At 40.9% G+C, this 18,662-nt stretch overlaps 1 protein-coding gene across 1 annotated transcript in view; it reads left to right on the top strand.

Moving 5' to 3' along the window:
- The window catches only part of wu:fj29h11 (uncharacterized), a 101,897-nt gene extending 84,660 nt beyond the window's left edge, over positions 1-17,237 (top strand). The window contains exons 40-48 of the mRNA XM_057826172.1: positions 1,304-1,581; positions 3,838-3,983; positions 4,111-4,195; positions 6,239-6,353; positions 7,154-7,282; positions 7,353-7,616; positions 10,930-11,083; positions 11,170-11,335; positions 15,491-17,237. Coding sequence (XP_057682155.1) covers positions 1,304-1,581; positions 3,838-3,983; positions 4,111-4,195; positions 6,239-6,353; positions 7,154-7,282; positions 7,353-7,616; positions 10,930-11,083; positions 11,170-11,335; positions 15,491-15,922 — 1,769 coding nt within the window. The 3' untranslated portion in view covers positions 15,923-17,237. The remainder of the gene's footprint in view (positions 1-1,303; positions 1,582-3,837; positions 3,984-4,110; positions 4,196-6,238; positions 6,354-7,153; positions 7,283-7,352; positions 7,617-10,929; positions 11,084-11,169; positions 11,336-15,490) is intronic.
- Positions 17,238-18,662: the final 1,425 nt, after the last annotated feature.

The raw sequence follows: 18,662 nt of genomic DNA, 5'->3' as shown, positions 1-18,662 counted from the left end.
CAGCTGTGAGACATAGTCTCTCTAGCTTGTCCTGGCTCGTCCCCGGGGCCTCCCGCCTGTTGGACATGCCCGGAACACCTCTCCAGAGAGGCGTCCAGGAAGTATTAGAACCAGATGCTCGACCCACCTTTGGTGCCTCCTCTCAACGTGGAGGATTAGTCCCTCCCGGATGACCGAGCTTCTCTCACTAATTTTAAGGGAGAGCCCGGACACTCTGCGGAGGAAACTCATTTCGGCCGCTTGTATCCGTGATCTTGTTCTTTCGGTCACGTCCCACAGCTCGTGACCAAGATGAGGGTAGGAACGTAGATTAACTGGTAAATCGAGAGCTTTGCCTTTTGGCTCAGTTCCGCATGACTGCAGACGCTGTACCGATCCGCCTGTCAATCTCCCGCTCCTTCCTACCCTCACTTGTGGACAAGACCCCAAGAGACTTGAACTCCTCAATTTGGGGCAGGATCTCATCCGCGATCTGGAGAAGGCACGCCACCCTTTTCCAACTGAGGACCATGGTCTCGAATTTGGAGGTGCTGATCTTTAGCTGCGCCTACAAATTCTGTTCATAAAAGCTATGAACAGAATCTGTGACAAAGGGTTAGTCACTTGGAACAAATCCGACTTACTGCCGGCAATTCGGACCAAACTCTGGATCTGGTCGTACAGGGACCGAACAGCCCTCATAAGGGGGCTCGGTACCCCGTACTCCCTGAGCACACCTCACAGGACTCCCTAAGGCAGAGGTGGGCAAACCGGTCCTCAAGGGCAGCAGTGGTTCCTGGTCTTTTGTACAACTGATCCAGCACAAGCAGTTTAACCAATGAGAGGTCAGGGAAATCGTGAAACACCTGACTGCAATCAACTGATTGCACTTGTAAGACACCAGATTGGTGAAAAGCTGTCTTCTTGATGGGTTGCAACAAAAAAACGCACCCACTGCGGCCCTTTGTGGAATAGTTTACCCACCCCTGCCCTAAGGGACACGGTCGAACACTTTCTCCACATCCACAAAACAAATGTAGATCTTTTGGGCGAACTCCCATGCACCCTCGAGGACCCTGCCATGGGTGTCTTGTTCTCCATTGGAAACAAGATTTTGTGTTTTCTAAAATACTTTTCGGTGTAATCAAATGGTTGTTTTCTAATGTACTGAATACATTTAAAAAAATATATATATAAGAACAAAACATTTATAATTTAATAATCAATTTTATCCAGTGTCGTTGTCTGCAACCACACATCTCTAGTTATTATCTATGGCTATATTATTAAATAATACATTTGACCTTTATTTTCTGGCTGCCAGGGAGGAAAGCGCCAGGAGATGCGTCCATTCCTGCCTTCAATGAGACTGACAGATTGGAATTCATGAACATCTGCGGTATCCGTCTGCTATCTCAGTGTGTCAAGACGGAATCCCTCACTGAGAACTGGAGACCTTGCGCACCCATGCAGGCCATGGTGCGATCGCTAATCCCCCACGTCCAGAAGTTCCTGTACCACCATGAGGAGCTAGTTAATATTTATGCAGAACTGATTGAGGACGACATCGCAGGAAAGATCAAGCGACTTAAATTTGCACAGGTCTGTCAGCATCCTTGAAGCTTCCCAAAATGTTGCGAAGGGGATAACAAAAGAAGAAATAAAACAACATCATTTTTTGTAGTCAAGGATATTTCGGTTTCGGAAAATAATTGTCTGTTTATCTGTTAAATTCAATGTTTGTACTGGGCTGTAAACACGTTTACTTTGACCCATTCAGAATTAAGCATGCTGCTGATGGACATGACGCATTCGTCAAGATTATTTGGCTTTTATTGATATCAGTGTTGTTTTCGTCAACGACGGCTATAACGAAAATATTTCGTTGATGAACAATTTTTGCATGACGATGACGAGACGACAACGAGCTACTAACGTTTATTGGGAGACTAAAACGTGACGACACGAATGCCATTTTTCATCTGACGAGACGTGAAAGAGACGAAAATGCGCCATAGTTTTTGTCACATGTTCACAATGTGTGTCTGGTTGTGTCACTCATGTGACATGCTGCCCCACTAGTGTCCTCTCAAGTCTTCCCATTGCCTGTTTTGAGATGCACTAAGATTAGTCTTCTTTTATGGCAAGAAATGCAATGTTGCTTTAGCCTTTAGAGCTCTGTGCGGAGTGATCATCTCATACTAAATGTAACTCGTAGCGTTAGCAAAGCATTCATATTCGCGTTAGCATCAGGCTATTGCTAACGGCGATCGTCCTCCTAAACTCTGCTGAATGATCATCACACACTAAGTGTAACTCGTAGCGTTAGCACAGCATTCACATTCGCGTTAGCATCAGGCTAATGCTAACGGCGATCATCTTCTTAAACTCTCAGACAACTTTTTTACAGACAGTTCGTGGCGTCCTGGTGGGTATAATTTGTTTTTTTCATTTTACAGACGAAAATTTTTTTATTAAACGTCGACTAAAACTAGACGAAATTAGTCTTGAGTTTTCATCAACAAAAACTATACGAAGACAAACACATTTTGAGATGACTAAAATATGACTATGACTAATAAGTATTGTCATCCAAAAGACTAAAACTAAGAAGAAAATTAAAAGGTCTGCCAAAAACAACGCTGATTGATATTGTTAATAGTTACGTTTATGTTTATTACAGGGGCGGAACTTAACCCAAAAAAAACAAAACAAAAAATTTCGCTTTGTTCTGATGTTTGAGAAGAGTAAAATCAGAGCAGATTTTTAGTACTGCAACGATTTATCGAGGAATTCAATTCAAAAAAAGCTTAGAATCAAATTTTGCTGCTTCGAGGACTCGTTTATTTAGCGTGACGTTGTAATGGTTTGTTATGAAATTGTTTGCATTTAGTTTTATTCATTTGGATGGATATACTACTCTCTAATGGCAACAGTGAATATGATATAACTCATGGCTGAATCCATCTGCTCCCTGTTAAGACCAACATTAGGTTGCAAGTTTTTGTTTGAGCTAATATGATTGTTTATGCATTTGTAATTTAGTTTAGAGGTATATTTTGTGTTTATTGTGGGAATATGTGTTTGAACGATTTGTTAAAAGCATTGTAAAAAAAAAAAAAAAAAAGTTAGCATTTTATAGCATTTAGGCTAACGGATTATCTATGCAAGTTAGCCAATTGTTTTTCCGTTGTACTTCGATCCATTTATTATTTTTTTGATATCGTTTGAGGCTAAGCTCAGCATAGACGGAGTTTGAATTTTGTGGTGGGGCGGGGCAAAAATGTTGATGACCCTGAAACGCAGTTATACTTCGATAGACAACATTTTACCAGCAAAGTCTCAATTTAGAATTCGTATATTGGAGTCAATTATATGCAATGACATTTTCGGCCACCAGGCGGGGCTATGCACCCCCCTCAATCTTCGTGTATGAAGCTCAATGAAAGTGCAATTCTACATAGTTAAAAAAAAAAAAACTCAGGAATTTTATTTTTTATTCGCATTTAATGCTCTTTTGAAAGTGTAATCTTAGCTAGCATTTGTTTTACATCTCCCAAATTTTTTTGCAACACATTAAACGTTTCTAATCCGATGACTCGATCATTTGAACTAACTAGTTGATAGATTAATCGGTTACTTTAATAATCGATAGCTGCAGCCCTAAATGCAATTGAAGTAAACATTATGTGTGATGGAATTGACGTACCATAACGGTAAATGACATCACACGTGACAAGTGGCTAGATTGTTAAATATGTGATGATTTGGTCGTCAAATGCTCATTGGAATTGAGATTTGTAGAAATCTTAAACATTATTTACAGTGGATAACTAGTTCATCTGTGGCTATTTACAGGTGGGTAAACTGTATATCCGCTACCAGCTGGACGTGGATGACTCTGATCCCGTGGTGGAGACGAGAGATGTCATCTGTCTCCTGACAGATAAGAAGGAGTTATGCATCCAAAAAGATCACCTCACAGCCAAGCTAGATATTTGCAGGTTTGTGATTAGAACAAATTTTTGTGTGGGAGATGTGAATATGTAAACCAAGCCAGTTCTGAACGCTCCAGAGACCAAGCTGCTAAAAAAAAAATCAAATTCCTGAACTTTCTCCTTGCCTTTTTAGGGAGCTGGTGAAACTCTTCTGCACTGATAGCGGCCACAAGAAAGAGCTGATGAATTTCCTGAGTGGCTTGATCGCTTCCCTTGGTGTAAGCGATATGTGACCTCTTCACGCATTGACCAGTAATCCATATTCAGGGCAAAGGCACTTGGCTTGCTCACGCTGCTGCAGCCTGTCATTTTCTCTCATCTCTCTTTCACACACAGGAAAACAAACAAATGTAACAAGAACTAATCCGAGATTACTTCTTCGTTAGGGGTGTGATGAAATATCCAAATGGTGATATCTCGCGATACTTTGTCATAGACTTCATAATGTATTGAGGGGACACGGGTCGCGGGGCCGATTAATAGGGGGCCTATCTCCGTCAAAGCTGACCGAGTGGAAACACAGACAAAGAGATTTTACGTTGAAAATTCTTGTGAATAAATGCTTAAACCCCCGAATTCTTTATAGATACGGACATCAAACAGTCTTGATTCTTGGTGAAAAGCAAAAAAAAACATGCAGTCAGCGTTTATTTTACGTAAATATGTCGAAGTACAATGCTAGTCTTTTAGTGAATGTAGCTAGCGGCCGCCTGATGTAAACAGAGCTTTTCCGGTCAAAATTCTTGTGGGGAAAAAAACGCTAAAATCCCTGAATTCTTTATAGATATGCAGATATGGGCGTAAAACAGTCTCAATTCTTGGTTAAAAGCAACAACACTGTGCAGTTAGCATTTATTTTACGTAAATATGTAAATATGTCGAAGTACTATACTAGTCTGTTAGTGAATGTAGGTAGCGGCTGCCTGATGTAAACAGAGCTTTTCCGGTGAAAATTCTTGTGAATAAATGCTTAAATCCCCAAATTCTGTATAGATATGGTCACGATTCTTGGTTAAAGGCCCCCCCCAAAAAGTGCAGTTAGCATTTATTTTACGTAAATATGTCGAAGTACAATGCTAGTCTGTTAATGAATGTCGCTAGCGCCCACCTGATGTAAACGGAGCTTTTCCGGTGAAATCCCTTGTGAATAAACGCTTCAATCCCTGAATTCTTCATAGATATGGACGTAAAACAGTCTCGATTCTTGGTTGAAAGCAAAAAAAAAAAGAGCAGTTAGCATTTATTTTACGTAAATATGTCGAAGTACAATGCTAGTCTGTTGGTGAATGTAGCTAGCCTCCGCCTGATTTAAACGGAGCTTTTCCGGTGAAAATTATTGTGAATAAATGCTTAAATGCCCGAATTCTTTAAAGATATGGACGTAAAACAGTCTCGACTCTTGGTTAAAAGCAAAAAAAACGTGCAGTTAGCATTTATTTTATATAAATATTGCGAACTATGATGCCAATGCAGTAGCGGCTAATTTCTCCCATTGATTGTTTTCACAGCATTTCAAAATGTATCCATGGTACGAAAAATATAATAATTACCTTGAATCCTCAAACAAATCACTCCTGAGACAATCCTTCTTGTTTGTATGCGATACAGCTTTCGTACTTTTCTAAAGAAATCCGGCGTTAGATCGCTGCGTGCGTGTGTTTGTGAATAGCTCCTCTTGATTTGGGCGGCCCCCTACTTGAATGCAATACATTATGAAGTCTATGACTCATTAGGTTAAGAATGGATTATCTAGTAACTTTTTCCATTTCCAATGAGAACAAAGGAGTAGCAAAAGGAATTTCAACATGAAATATCCTTGAATATCCTCGTTTGGTTCATTTGTGCAGCAACTGCAGACGTGCGGCGCAATTGGGTCGCATTATAATCAATGATAATCCATTCTGGCGAAGACCCAGCTGGATGTTTGATTAAAATAATTGAGCCGCTCTCCGAATGTGCCGCCATAAGAAACTTCAAAGTCCACATAATGAATAGGATCTTTGAGCTGAATGACACAGTTACATATAGAATCTATATGACTTCAGTTTAATGTTTCTTATTGGTTCCTAAAACGCTGTATTTTTCCAAGTCTTATTCTCTTTGTGAACAAGATCTGCATCGATTTGAAAGGGCATATCATGAGCTAAAAGTGAAATAAAACATGAACTTATGAATATGACGTTCACGGCTAAAGGTGGTCAGATTTCATTGGTAGGTTTAACCCTAAACAGTATTTTAATAGTGTATTCTAATCAAAATAGGACCAAGCAGCCCTGATGAGGTTCTTAATTAAGGAGGACATCAGAGAGCTGCCCAGTGGTGAGGAGCAGTGGGAAGTCCCAGAGCCTCCCTGTCCAGAGGTGACTCTGGAAAGAAGTAAGGACACATTTAAAGTTTTGGGCCCCTTAACTGGAGCAGTAAAAACAGCATGAACACTATGTGTAACACAAGCAATGTGCTGATATTAACTCAGTGCTTCTCAATTATTTTCTGCTGCCCCCCCCCAAGGAAGACGTAAATGTTTCGCGCCCCCTCAAACTCTCTGCCACCACTGTAAATAGTATCGTTTGTCTATAAAATTGCCTGCTTTATATTTTAATGTACCTCACTGAGTTTTTGTCTGTACATGTGCTGATTCAAAATGGTTGACTGCCAAATTTTTCACCAGTTTCAAACCTTATTAAATATAGTTAGCAATTTTTTTTATTGGCGGGCTGGTTAACAGCACTCTTTTCTATGACCTAATCAAATAATTCATTGATGTCATATCTCAAGGCACCGCACTAATCGGTAATGTAAATGAATCACTTTAGGTCATTTTAGCCAGTGTTCAAACGCGATATGTGACGGTAGAATAATAAGAGTTCACTTGCATGTAACTTTTGCACGTCAACTGGAGCATGAAATCCAATTGGAACAACATACGGCCCGTTCCTCTGAGCCCGTGTCAGTCAGTGTGCAGTGTATTCTGCTCTATCCTGTGCCACTGCCCTTGAACGGCATCATCATATATCCTATTTTCAGTCATGCATCAAAGCGCTAGCGCACATGAATGAAGCGTCACCTGCATTGTTCCTTACGTATGTAAATTTTGGCTTTGTCACTGTTTGAACACGGTGACTCAAAAGAGCCGCTATTTACAGATCTTTATCTGAATATGGATTCTTTTCTTCCAGCGCCATCAAGATATCCCACTTCCACGAGTTCCCCGGGAGTGCCTTCTCGTCCTGAACAAGACGGCGAGACGACGTTAATTTCCTGGCCTCCGAGAGCATCTGTTGTCAATACAGGAAGCCATCACTCAGGTGTGAGGCAAAGACTCGTGGTTATTTCCGTTGAGTGGAAACCACATACTCCCTTGTTTTCCCGTTTTAGCAAAAAAACATGCCGACGAAGCTGCCGTAGAAGCCACCTTGAAGATGTGGCCACCTCCTGCTCCACCCAAGGATAGAGACCCGGAGCAAGACGTCGTCACCAAAGGGAGAGGCCACGGTGTTCCGCAGAGTCTTAACGCCAGCAAGATGGAGGGGGATGAACTATTAAAGAATACCGAAAGCAGACCGGCAGCCCAATTTGGACCATCAAGAGCTGCTAGCCAGTCTAAAGCTGAATTAGCGACCAGCACAACAATACCTCCAGGTTATACTTGTATTCAGGTTTTGCCTCAATGCCTTTTTTGATATTTACAGTGGTATAAAAAAGTATCTGAACTGAAATTTCTCACATTTCTGCATAAAATCACCATCAAATGTGATCTTTGTCAAAATCACACAGATGAAAAAACAGTGCCTGCTTTAACTAAAACCACCCAAACATTTATAGCTTTTCATAGTTTAATGAGAATAGTAAGCAAACAATGACAGAGGGGGGGTAAGTAAGTAAACCATCACATTTAATATTTTGTGGCCCCCATTTGGCAGCAAAAATTTCAACCAGACGCTTCCTGCAGCTGCATATCAGTTTGGCACATTTATCAGGACTAATCTTGGCCCAGTCTCCTCTATAAAACTTCTGTAGTTCAGTCGGATTCCTGGGATGTCTGGCATGAATCGCTGTCTTCAGGTCATGCCACAGCATCTTAATGGGGTTTAAGTCTGGACTTCAGAACATGTATTTTGTTCTTCTGAAACCATTCTGTAGTTGATTTATTTCTGTGTTTTGGATCATTTTGGAACACTGCAGCATCCATCCTCTTTTTAGCTTCAACTGTCTGACAGACGGCCTCAGGTTCTCCTGCAAAACTTTTGAATTCATACTTCCATTAATGATTGTAAGTTGTCCAGGCCCTGAGGTAGCAAAACAGCCCCAAATCATGATGCTCCCTCCACCATGCTTCACGGTCAGGATGAGGTATTGATGTTGGAAAGGTTTTCCATTTTTCCTCCACACATGATGTTGTGTGTTACTCCCAAACAATTCAACAATACTGTGGAGTATTCAAGTGCCTTTTTGCGAACATTAAACAAGCAACAATGTTTTGGTTTTTTTTGACAGCAGTGGCTTCCTCCGCGGAGTCCTCCCATGAACACCATTCTTGGCTATAGTTTTACATATAGTTGATGTGTGCACAGAGATATTGGACTGTGCCAGTGATGTCAGTAAGTCTTTAGCAGACTCTCTATGGTTCTTTTTTACCTTTATGCATATTCTGCGCTGAACTCTGGGTGTCATCTTTGGTGGACGGCCACTCCTTGGGAGAGAAGCAACAGTGCCAAACTCCACTGGTAGAAAACATTTCTGACTGTTGATTGTTGAACATGTGTATCCTTTCCCAGCTTTATACAAATCAACAATCCTTGATCGCAAATCTTTAGATAGCTCTTTTGACAGAGCCATGATGCATATCAGACAGTGCTTCTCATCAAGACAATTCTTACCAGGTGTGTGTTTTATAGTGGGCAGGGCAGCCCACTCATCAAACCACTCATCAGTGATTGGGCACACACCTGACTTAAATGGTTTGGTAAAAATTGGTTTCAATTCCTCTTTAACTCTCCTGAGGCAGGTGGTTTGCTTATTTCACCACCAACCCCCCCTTCCTAAAGTCATGTGTGGAGGAAAAATGGAACAACTCACTAACATCAACACCTCATCCCAACCGTGAAGCATGGTGAAGGAGCATAATGATTTGAGGCTGTTTTGCTTCCTCAGGGCCTGGACAACTTGCAATCATTAATGGAAGAATGAATTCAAAAGTTTTGCAGGAAAACCTAAGGCCGTCTGTCAGACAGTTGAAGCTAAAAAGAGGATGGATGCAGCAACAAGACAATGATCCAAAACACAGAAGTAAAACAACTTCAGAATGGTTTCAGAAGAACAAAATACACATTCTGGATTGGCAACGTCAAAGTCCAGACTTAAACCCCATTGAAATGCTGTGGCATGACCTAAAGACAGTGATTCAGTCCTGACATCCTAGGAATCTGACTGAACTACAGCAGGTTTGTAGAGAAGAATAGGCCAAGATTAGTCCTGATCGATGTGCCAAACTGATCTGCAGCTACAGGAAGCGTCTGGTTGAAGTTATTGCTACCAAAGGGAGGGACACAAAATATTAAATGTAGAGATGTCCTGATCGATCGGCATCCTGATCGATCGGCATTTTCAAAGTATCGGAATCGGCAAAAAAATATCGGACATGCCTTTTTTTTTTTTAAATTATTATTATTTTTTAAATTAAATCGTTTTCTAATTGTATTTAATGTTACAGACATAATATGTTACACTCATCCAGAGTCTTTAGTTTAGGCTTAAGGTAGGGTTATCAAATTTATCCCATTTACGGCGGTAATTAATTAAAAAAAAAATTTATCACGTTAAAATATTTAACGTAATTAACGCATGCTCTGCACGACCTACTCACGCATTGTCGCGTTCAATCTGTAATGGCGCCGTTTTACCTATATAGAGAGCTAAAAGGCAGCGTAAAATGAGTAGAGTGAATATGGGCAGCCTTTGGAGCCTTTTTTTAATTGGCTAAAGCCTTACAATCCCTCTCCCCATGATTGGAAATATCGTGGGAAGCAATGTGGGGAAGAAAGGTAGTAATTGATCTTTGTCTTAACACCCTATATTATTTCCCATCGCAGAGAAGATATATCAATTGGTACCACTGCGCACAGTCATGGTTGCACTTCCCATCATGCATTGGGGGAGAAGTTAAATGGCTACAGTATCATTTAACTGAAAGCTCAACAAATACACTAGATGGCAATATTTAGTCACAATATACAAAGTCACAAGTCTTTTTATCCGTGGATCCCTCTCACAGAAAGAATGTTAATAATGTAAATGCCATCTTGAGGATTTATTGTCATAATAAACAAATACAGTACTTATGTACTGTATGTTGAATGTATATATTCGTCCGAGTTTTATTCATTTTTTTCTTAATGCTTTGCCAAAATGTATATGATCGGGAAAAATTATCGGGAATGATTGGAATTGAACCGGGAGCAAAAAAAAAAGCAATCGGATCGGGAAATATCGGGATCGGCAGATACTCAAACTAAAACGATTGGGATCGGATCGGGAGCAAAAAAACATCATCGAACAACCCTAACTAAATGTGATGGTTAACTTACTTATTTTCCCCCCTTCTGTCATTGTTTGCATAATATCCTCATTAAAATATGAAAACCAAGAAATGTTTGGTTGGTTTTAGTTAAAGCAGACACTGTTTTTACATCTGTGTGATTTTGACACAAAGATCAGATCACATTAGATGGTGATTTTATTCATAAATGTGAAAAATTCCAAAAGGTTCAGATACTTCTTCATACCACTGTAGGCTTATATACTTACTTTCAATCACCCTGTTTAATATGAAAAGGACAAATATCATAGGTTGTATGCATTCCTACAACTACCTATAATGAAAAATGAGGATAATCAGAACCCTTCTGTCAGGTCATTTAATAATTAAAAGTGTGGTCTTCCCTGTCACATACAGAGCGCTGTCAACCAAGCGAAATATCGACATCTGGCCAAAGGGTGAGTGGAGAGGAGAGGACAGAGGAGAGCCTCACTGATCCCCAACCAGCTGCAAGCGCTCCATCCGTGCAGTCGATTGAGCCAGCCAACCAGCAGCCCACTCCCGACAGCCTGTATGCTCTTCATCTGAAATTTCCCAAAAATGTGGCTGTCTTGACTCCGTTTTTCACAGCGTTATCTTTATTTGTGTCTTCCCCAGTGCCGTGCCAGAGGTGGTGGTGCGGCCTAGCATGTTCAAAGGCTCACAAACAGCCGCAGAGACCCAGAGACCACATTTGAACCTGGAATTTCCAAGCTGGAACGAAACCCGTCCCGCACAGGCCACACTTGAAGACTTGGACGTCACCTGCCAGAGACCTTCCACTGTCAGCACTTTTTCTTTTTTACATATATTTACATTAATTTTCACACTATAGCACGCATCTGACCTTAAGCCGCCGGGCGATTCCATTAGTGGCTGAATCGAGCAGCACGATCGCTAACGTTTTACAGTTATAATTACTAGAGGTCGACCGATATTTTCAAATGCTGATACCGATATCTGAAAATAAGAAATTCAGCCGATTGCCGATTTTGTAAGGCGATATTTGAGGCCGATATACAAGTAGTCCCCGGGTTACGACATACCCGACTTGCGTGATTTCGACATTACGACGTTGGAGTCTCGTCCGCCATTTTGTTTCCGGTCGTTTTTTGTTTTTTTTGTTGGGGGGGGGGGGGGGGGGGTCGCGTAAACTATACCTTATTGTACCTCACAGTATCTTATTTTTTTACTTTATTAATATGACTGTTCTGCCCTTTGGCGAAATGTGTATTTGATTATATTCATTCGATTGTAATGATTTGACTTTTGTTTTGTGATGCACGCTTTTATTTTGACACAGGAAACGTAGAGAAGGTAGTACTTCCGCACGCAATGTACATACGAAGAAGAATGTATATACACAAAGAAGGAGAGACAGCGAGAACCAAAAGTGGTATTTTCCATGTGGCAAAATGGATTTTACCATGTGGCATTTTTTTTTTTTTGCCATGTGGCATTTTTTTGCCGTGTGGCAAAATGGATTTTTGGACGTCCATAGCCGTCAATGGCATAGCCTGACTTGGTTGCCAGTTGAATGTCAATGCGCCGTAAAGGTAAAAAATCTAAAAAAAAAAGCCACACGTTTTTCTGCCATTTAATAAGAATGGAAATTTTGGATGTGCATAGCCGTCAATGGCATAGCCTGACTTGGTTGCCAGTTCAATGTCAATGCACTGTAATGTAAAGTGTATTGTCAAAAATCACAGCCACACGTTTTTCTGCCATTTGAAATGAATGGAAAATTTAGATGTGCATAGCCGTCAATGGCAAAAATGCCATACACCCCCAAAAAATGCCACACACCGAAAAAAAAAAATGCCATATGGCAAAATCCATTTTTGCCACATGGCAAAAAAAATGCCACATGGCAAAATCCATTTTGCTACATGGCAAAATAAAAACGAGGGGATCACTGTACAATACTTTTGGAAGTATTGGACAGTTGTTTTGAGATTTAACGGTATTTAAAGGGTTAATTCCGATTTACGCGGAAATTTGCGTTACTTCGCCAGTGTAGGAATGGAACTTGTTAGTAAATCGGGGACTTCCTATACATTACTTTCAAATGATTAAACCCACCGGGACATCACGACGAGATGTGAACAAGCCATGCTAATGCTAACGTGAAAGCTATGCTAATGCTAAGAGTTACATTAAGACTGTAGGGATCACTCAGAAAAAAATCAAAGAAAAAAATCAAACAATATTTACAAAAAAAGCAAACCTGAAGCTTCCTGTAGCAACCTGCCTTCACAATAAAAGCCAAGCGACAGCCGCTACAAACCACGTCACTGGTTTTAACGATCGGGTCCGATCACGTCATTTTCAAAGTATCGGAATCGGCAAAAAAAATATCGGACATGCCTTTTTTGAATATATATATATATTTTTTTTTTTAATTGAATCGTTTTCTAATTGTATTTAACATTACAGACATAATGTGTTACACTCATCCAGAGTCTTTAGTTTAGGCTTAAAGTAGGGTTATTTAATTTATTGCGTTAACGGCGGTAATTTCTTTTAAATTTATCACGTTAAAATATTTAACGCAATTAACGCATGCGCTGCACGATCCACTCACGCATTGTCGCGTTCAATCTTTAATGGCGCCGTTATACCTATATATAGAGCTAAAAGGCAGCGTAAAATGAGTAGAGTGAATTTTGGCAGCCTTTACAATCCCTCTCCCAAAGATTAGAAATATCGTGGGACGCAATATGGGGTAGAAAGGTAGTAGTTGATCTTTTTCTTAACACCCTATGTTATTTCCCAACGCAGAGAAAATATATCCATTGGTACCACTACGCACAGTCATGGTTGCATTTGGGCAGAACAGTTAAATGGCTACAGTATTATTTACTGAAAGCTCAACAAATACACTAGATGGCAATATTTAGTCACAATATACAAAGTCACATTTATCCTTTAAGAATTACAAGTCTTTCTATCCGTGGATCCCTCTCACAGAAAGAATGTTAATCATGTAAATGCCATTTTGAGGATTTATTGTCATAATAAACAAATACAGTACTTACAGTGCCTTGCAAAAGTATTCGGCCCCCTTGAATCTTGCAACCTTTTGCCACATTTCAGGCTTCAAACATAAAGATATGAAATTTAATTTGTTTGTCAAGAATCAACAACAAGTGGGACACAATCGTGAAGTGGAACAACATTTATTGGATAATTTAAACTTTTTCAACAAATAAAAAACTGAAAAGTGGGGCGTGCAATATTATTCGGCCCCTTTACTTTCAGTGCAGCAAACTCACTCCAGAAGTTCAGTGAGGATCTCTGAATGATCCAATGTTGTCCTAAATGACCGATGATGATAAATAGAATCCACGTGTGTGATCAAGTCTCCGTATAAATGCACCTGCTCTGTGATAGTCTCAGGGTTCTGTTTAAAGTGCAGAGAGCATTATGAAAACCAAGGAACACACCACGCAGGTCCGAGATACTGTTGTGGAGAAGTTTAAAGCCGGATTTGGATACAAAAAGATTTCCCAAGCTTTAAACATCTCAAGGAGCACTGTGCAAGCCATCATATTGAAATGGAAGGAGCATCAGACCACTGCAAATCTACCAAGACCCGGCCGTCCTTCCAAACTTTCTTCTCAAACAAGGAGAAAACTGATCAGGGATGCAGCCAAGAGGCCCATGATCTATCTGGATGAACTGCAGAGATCTACAGCTGAGGTGGGAGAGTCTGTCCATAGGACAACAATCAGTCGTACACTGAACAAATCTGGCCTTTATGGAAGAGTGGCAAGAAGAAAGCCATTTCTCAAAGATATCCATAAAAAGTCTCGTTTAAAGTTTGCCACAAGCCACCTGGGAGACACACCAAACATGTGGAAGGAGGTGCTCTGGTCAGATGAAACCAAAATTGAACTTTTTGGCCACAATGCAAAACGATATGTTTGGCGTAAAAGCAACACAGCTCATCACCCTGAACACACCATCCCCACTGTCAAACATGGTGGTGGCAGCATCATGGTTTGGGCCTGCTTTTCTTCAGCAGGGACAGGAAAGATGGTTAAAATTGACGGGAAGATGGATGCAGCCAAATACAGGAACATTCTGGAAGAAAACCTGTTGGTATCTGCACAAGACCTGAGACTGGGACGGAGATTTATCTTCCAACAGGACAATGATCCAAAACATAAAGCCAAATCTACAATGGAATGGTTCAAAAATAAAGGTATCCAGGTGTTAGAATGGCCAAGTCAAAGTCCAGACCTGAATCCAATCGAGAATCTGTGGAAAGAGCTGAAGACTGCTGTTCACAAACACTCTCCATCCAACCTCACTGAGCTCGAGCTGTTTTGCAAGGAAGAATGGGCAAGAATGTCAGTCTCTTGATGTGCAAAACTGATAGAAACATACCCCAAGTGACTTGCAGCTGTAATTGGAGCAAAAGGTGGCGCTACAAAGTATTAACGCAAGGGGGCCGCATAAGATTGCACGCCCCACTTTTCAGTTTTTTATTTGTTAAAAAAGTTTAAATTATCCAATAAATTTTGTTCCACTTCACGATTGTGTCCCACTTGTTGTTGATTCTTGACAAAAAAAATTAAATTTTATATCTTTATGTTTGAAGCCTGAAATGTGGCGAAAGGTTGCAAGGTTCAAGGGGGCCGAATACTTTTGCAAGGCACTGTATGTACTGTACGTTGAATGTATATATTCGTCCGAGTTTATTCATTTTTTTCTTAATGCATTGCCAAAATGTGTACTATCGGGAAAAATTATCGGGAATGATTGGAATTGAATCGGGAGCAAAAAAAAAGCAATCGGATCGGGAAATATCGGGATCGGCAGATATTCAAACTAAAACGAGGAGCAAAAAAACATGATGGGAACAACCCTAGTTTTAATTGTAATTTACTGTACATTTAGAACTTCCTCAGTAAATGGTGCTGTTCTCATCTAGGTGGTGATAACCGAGGACCACATTGACAATACCGCAATTGGCGAATGGGGGGAGCAACTGGTCAACTCCTTCCTCTGCAACTGGAGAGACGGCGGCGACCCGGGCCGACCCACGCGAGTCGTCTGGTGCAATCAAAGCGGCGAGAGCGGGCAGCCGTACGACTTCGAGCTGACCTTCGGCCCGGCGGGTGACGAGACATCCCGGGCGATGCCTGAGGTGGTGTACGTGGAGGTGAAGTCCACCAAGAAGAAAGACCGGTCGTTCATCGTCCTCTCGGCCAACGAACTGCACTTTGCGCTGGCTAGGAAAGAATGCTACCACATCTTCCGCGTGTACAACGCGGGAGATGCGGAGAACGTGCGTCTGTGTCGCATTCAGAATCTAGCGCAGCATCTTCACAGCAAAAAGCTGGAAATCTTTCTTTTTGTGTGAGGAAAATAGTGGCGTTTGCCTTTTAGATTTTCTTTTACTGCACTGATTTTAACTTCAAAATGCACTTTTATCCGATCAAATTATCCTTTCTCGGTCTCGGGAAAGCTTTTTTCATGATGTTGCAGGGTTTCAATATAATTTTAACAAGATTTTAGTTGTAATCCATTTATAATTCCATTTTTTTAAATCTGTACACCTTTTAAGATTAAACTATTTCCATGTTACTACGTTGATCTTTCATTTTTAAAAGCCTGCACTGTGAATATCAAGTGTGACGAGAGTCCAACTGACAGATTAAGTGATTTTTGCAGAGTCGAGTTAAGCGGAAGCAGTGCCGACTTGGTCCTCATTTTCTGCAGTAATTACACTGTCACGGCGAACAGCGTGGACTCGGATGAAGCGACCGCACACCGGACATGTCAGTCATGCTCTTAAGGTGGTCTTCCACTTGTTATCTCCCTCTGTTCACCTCATTGAGTTTTCAAAGCACAAGCAAGGAGCTGCGGTGGTGACGCACAGATAAAAAAAGGCCGAGTTCTGATGCAATATCATGGCAACACTAGTTTTCGTGTTGAAACCAAACTGCAGTCTAACATTGATTTACCTGATTTATAACCCACCTCTAAAAAGCTCTTTTTAAAAATATACTGAATTGAATTTTCCCCTACATACAGTCCCTGACAAAAGTCTTGTCGCTTATCCATTTTGTAGAAAACAATTGCTAATAACCTTTTTAATGATTCAATTGGTTTCAGAAATGGCTCATACGCAAGCTAAGACCTTCCCAAATGTCAAGTTCAAAAATATCAAAAATAGACCCTTAGGTAGACATTTGTAAAATTACCCAGAAATAAGGAGAGAAGACACTCAGTTTTCTTGGCCAAGGAGAGCAAAAGAGTGACTAGTGACAGTCACCAAAATTGATCTAAAGAAAAAAATCCTCCTTGGTATTTTTTATTTAGGGGTTTGTCCTAATACAAAATGGGTGCCACCCTGAGGGAGGGGGGAAGCAAGCTGGAGACACCCATGTGATTTTGATTGGATATGTGTGTGCATGTAGGTGGAACTAAGTGAGTACACGTGTGTAAGCAAAGGCTCATGTAAACAATCATGTAAACAGTCAAAATGACCCATGTTGAATGTACAAAAATATATTTGTTTCACTGAAAAAAGATTGATCATTTAATGAAGACATAAAGGTCCATTTTTGGCAAAACAAAAGTTTTGTCGCCTCCAGAAAGTAGTGTGAAAATTGAACAAAAAATGTACTTCAAATACAAAAAAATATGTTACATAAGCGAATGAAGTAGTGGTGCTGTGAGATCCAAATTTAATATTTTGCATGACTTTGGCAAGAATTCATACAATTTATTGATGAAGTCATCAAGAACATCAAAGAAAGTAGTCGTGCATGCCTCCCAGAGTTCATCAACGTTCTTGGGTTTCGTCTTCCATGCTTCCTCTTTCATCCTACCCCAGACATGCTTAATGATGTTCATGTCTGGTGACTGGGCTGGCAAATCCTGGAGGATCTTGATCAGAGGTTGCGCTAGATCAATAAATCAATATTTGGAGTTACTACACTTTGCCTTCAAACCAGCATCAATTCTTATAGGTACACTTGCACAGAGTCAGGGATTTTGTAGGATTATAGTCAGGTGTATGATCAACCAATTGTACCAAACAGGTGCTAATGATCATCAATGTCACATGTAGGGTGAATCACAGTCATTAACTGAAACAGAAACAGCTGTGTAGGAGGCTTAAAACTGGGTGAGGAACAGCCAAACTCTGCTACCAAGGTGAGGTTGTGGAAGACCGTATCACGTCACAGTTCGTACACCATGGCAAGACTGAGCACAGCAACAAGACACAAGGTATTATACTGCATCAGCAAGGTCTCTCCCAGAGAAAGATTTCAAAGCAGACTGGGATTTCAAGATGTGCTGTTCAAGCTCTTTTGAAGAAGCACAAAGAAACGGGCAACGTTGAGGATCGTAGACGCAGCGGTCGGCCAAGGAAACTTAGTGCAGCAGATGAAAAACACCTCAAGCTTATTTCCCTTCGAAATCGGAAGTTGACCAGCAGTGCCATCAGCTGAGAACTGGCAGAAACCAGTGGGACCCAGGTACACCCTTCTACTGTCCGGAGAAGTCTGGACAGAAGTGGTCTTCATGGTAGAGTTGCAGCCAAAAAGCCATACCTCCGACATGGAAACAAGGCCAAGCGACTCGACTATGCACGAAAACATAGGAAGTGGGGTGCAGAAAAATGGCAGCAGGTGCTCTGGACTGATGAGTCAAAATTTGAAATATTTGGCTGTAGAAGAAGGCAGTTTGTTCACCGAAGGGCTGGAGAGCGGTACAATAATGAGTGTCTGCAGGCAACAGTGAAGCATGGTGGAGGTTTCTTGCAAGTTTGGGGCTGCATTTCTGCAAATGGAGTTGGAGATTTGGTCAGGATTAATGGTGTCCTCAATGCTGAGAAGTACAGGCAGATACTTATCCATCATGCAATACCATCAGAACCAAACATACAGCCAATGTCATTAAGAACTATCTTCAGCGTAAAGAAGAACAAGTCCTAGAAGTGATGCTATGGCCCCCACAGAGCGCTGATCTCAACATCATCGAGTCTGTCTGGGATTTCATGAAGAGACAGAAGGATTTGAGGAAGCCTACATCCACAGAAGATCTGTGGTTCTCCAAGATGTTTGGAACAACCTACCAGCCGAGTTCCT

Source organism: Corythoichthys intestinalis, chromosome 21, assembly GCF_030265065.1.
Source record: "Corythoichthys intestinalis isolate RoL2023-P3 chromosome 21, ASM3026506v1, whole genome shotgun sequence".
NCBI classification, from domain to species: Eukaryota; Metazoa; Chordata; class Actinopteri; order Syngnathiformes; family Syngnathidae; genus Corythoichthys; species Corythoichthys intestinalis.
This window is presented reverse-complemented; position numbering and strand designations above follow the sequence as displayed.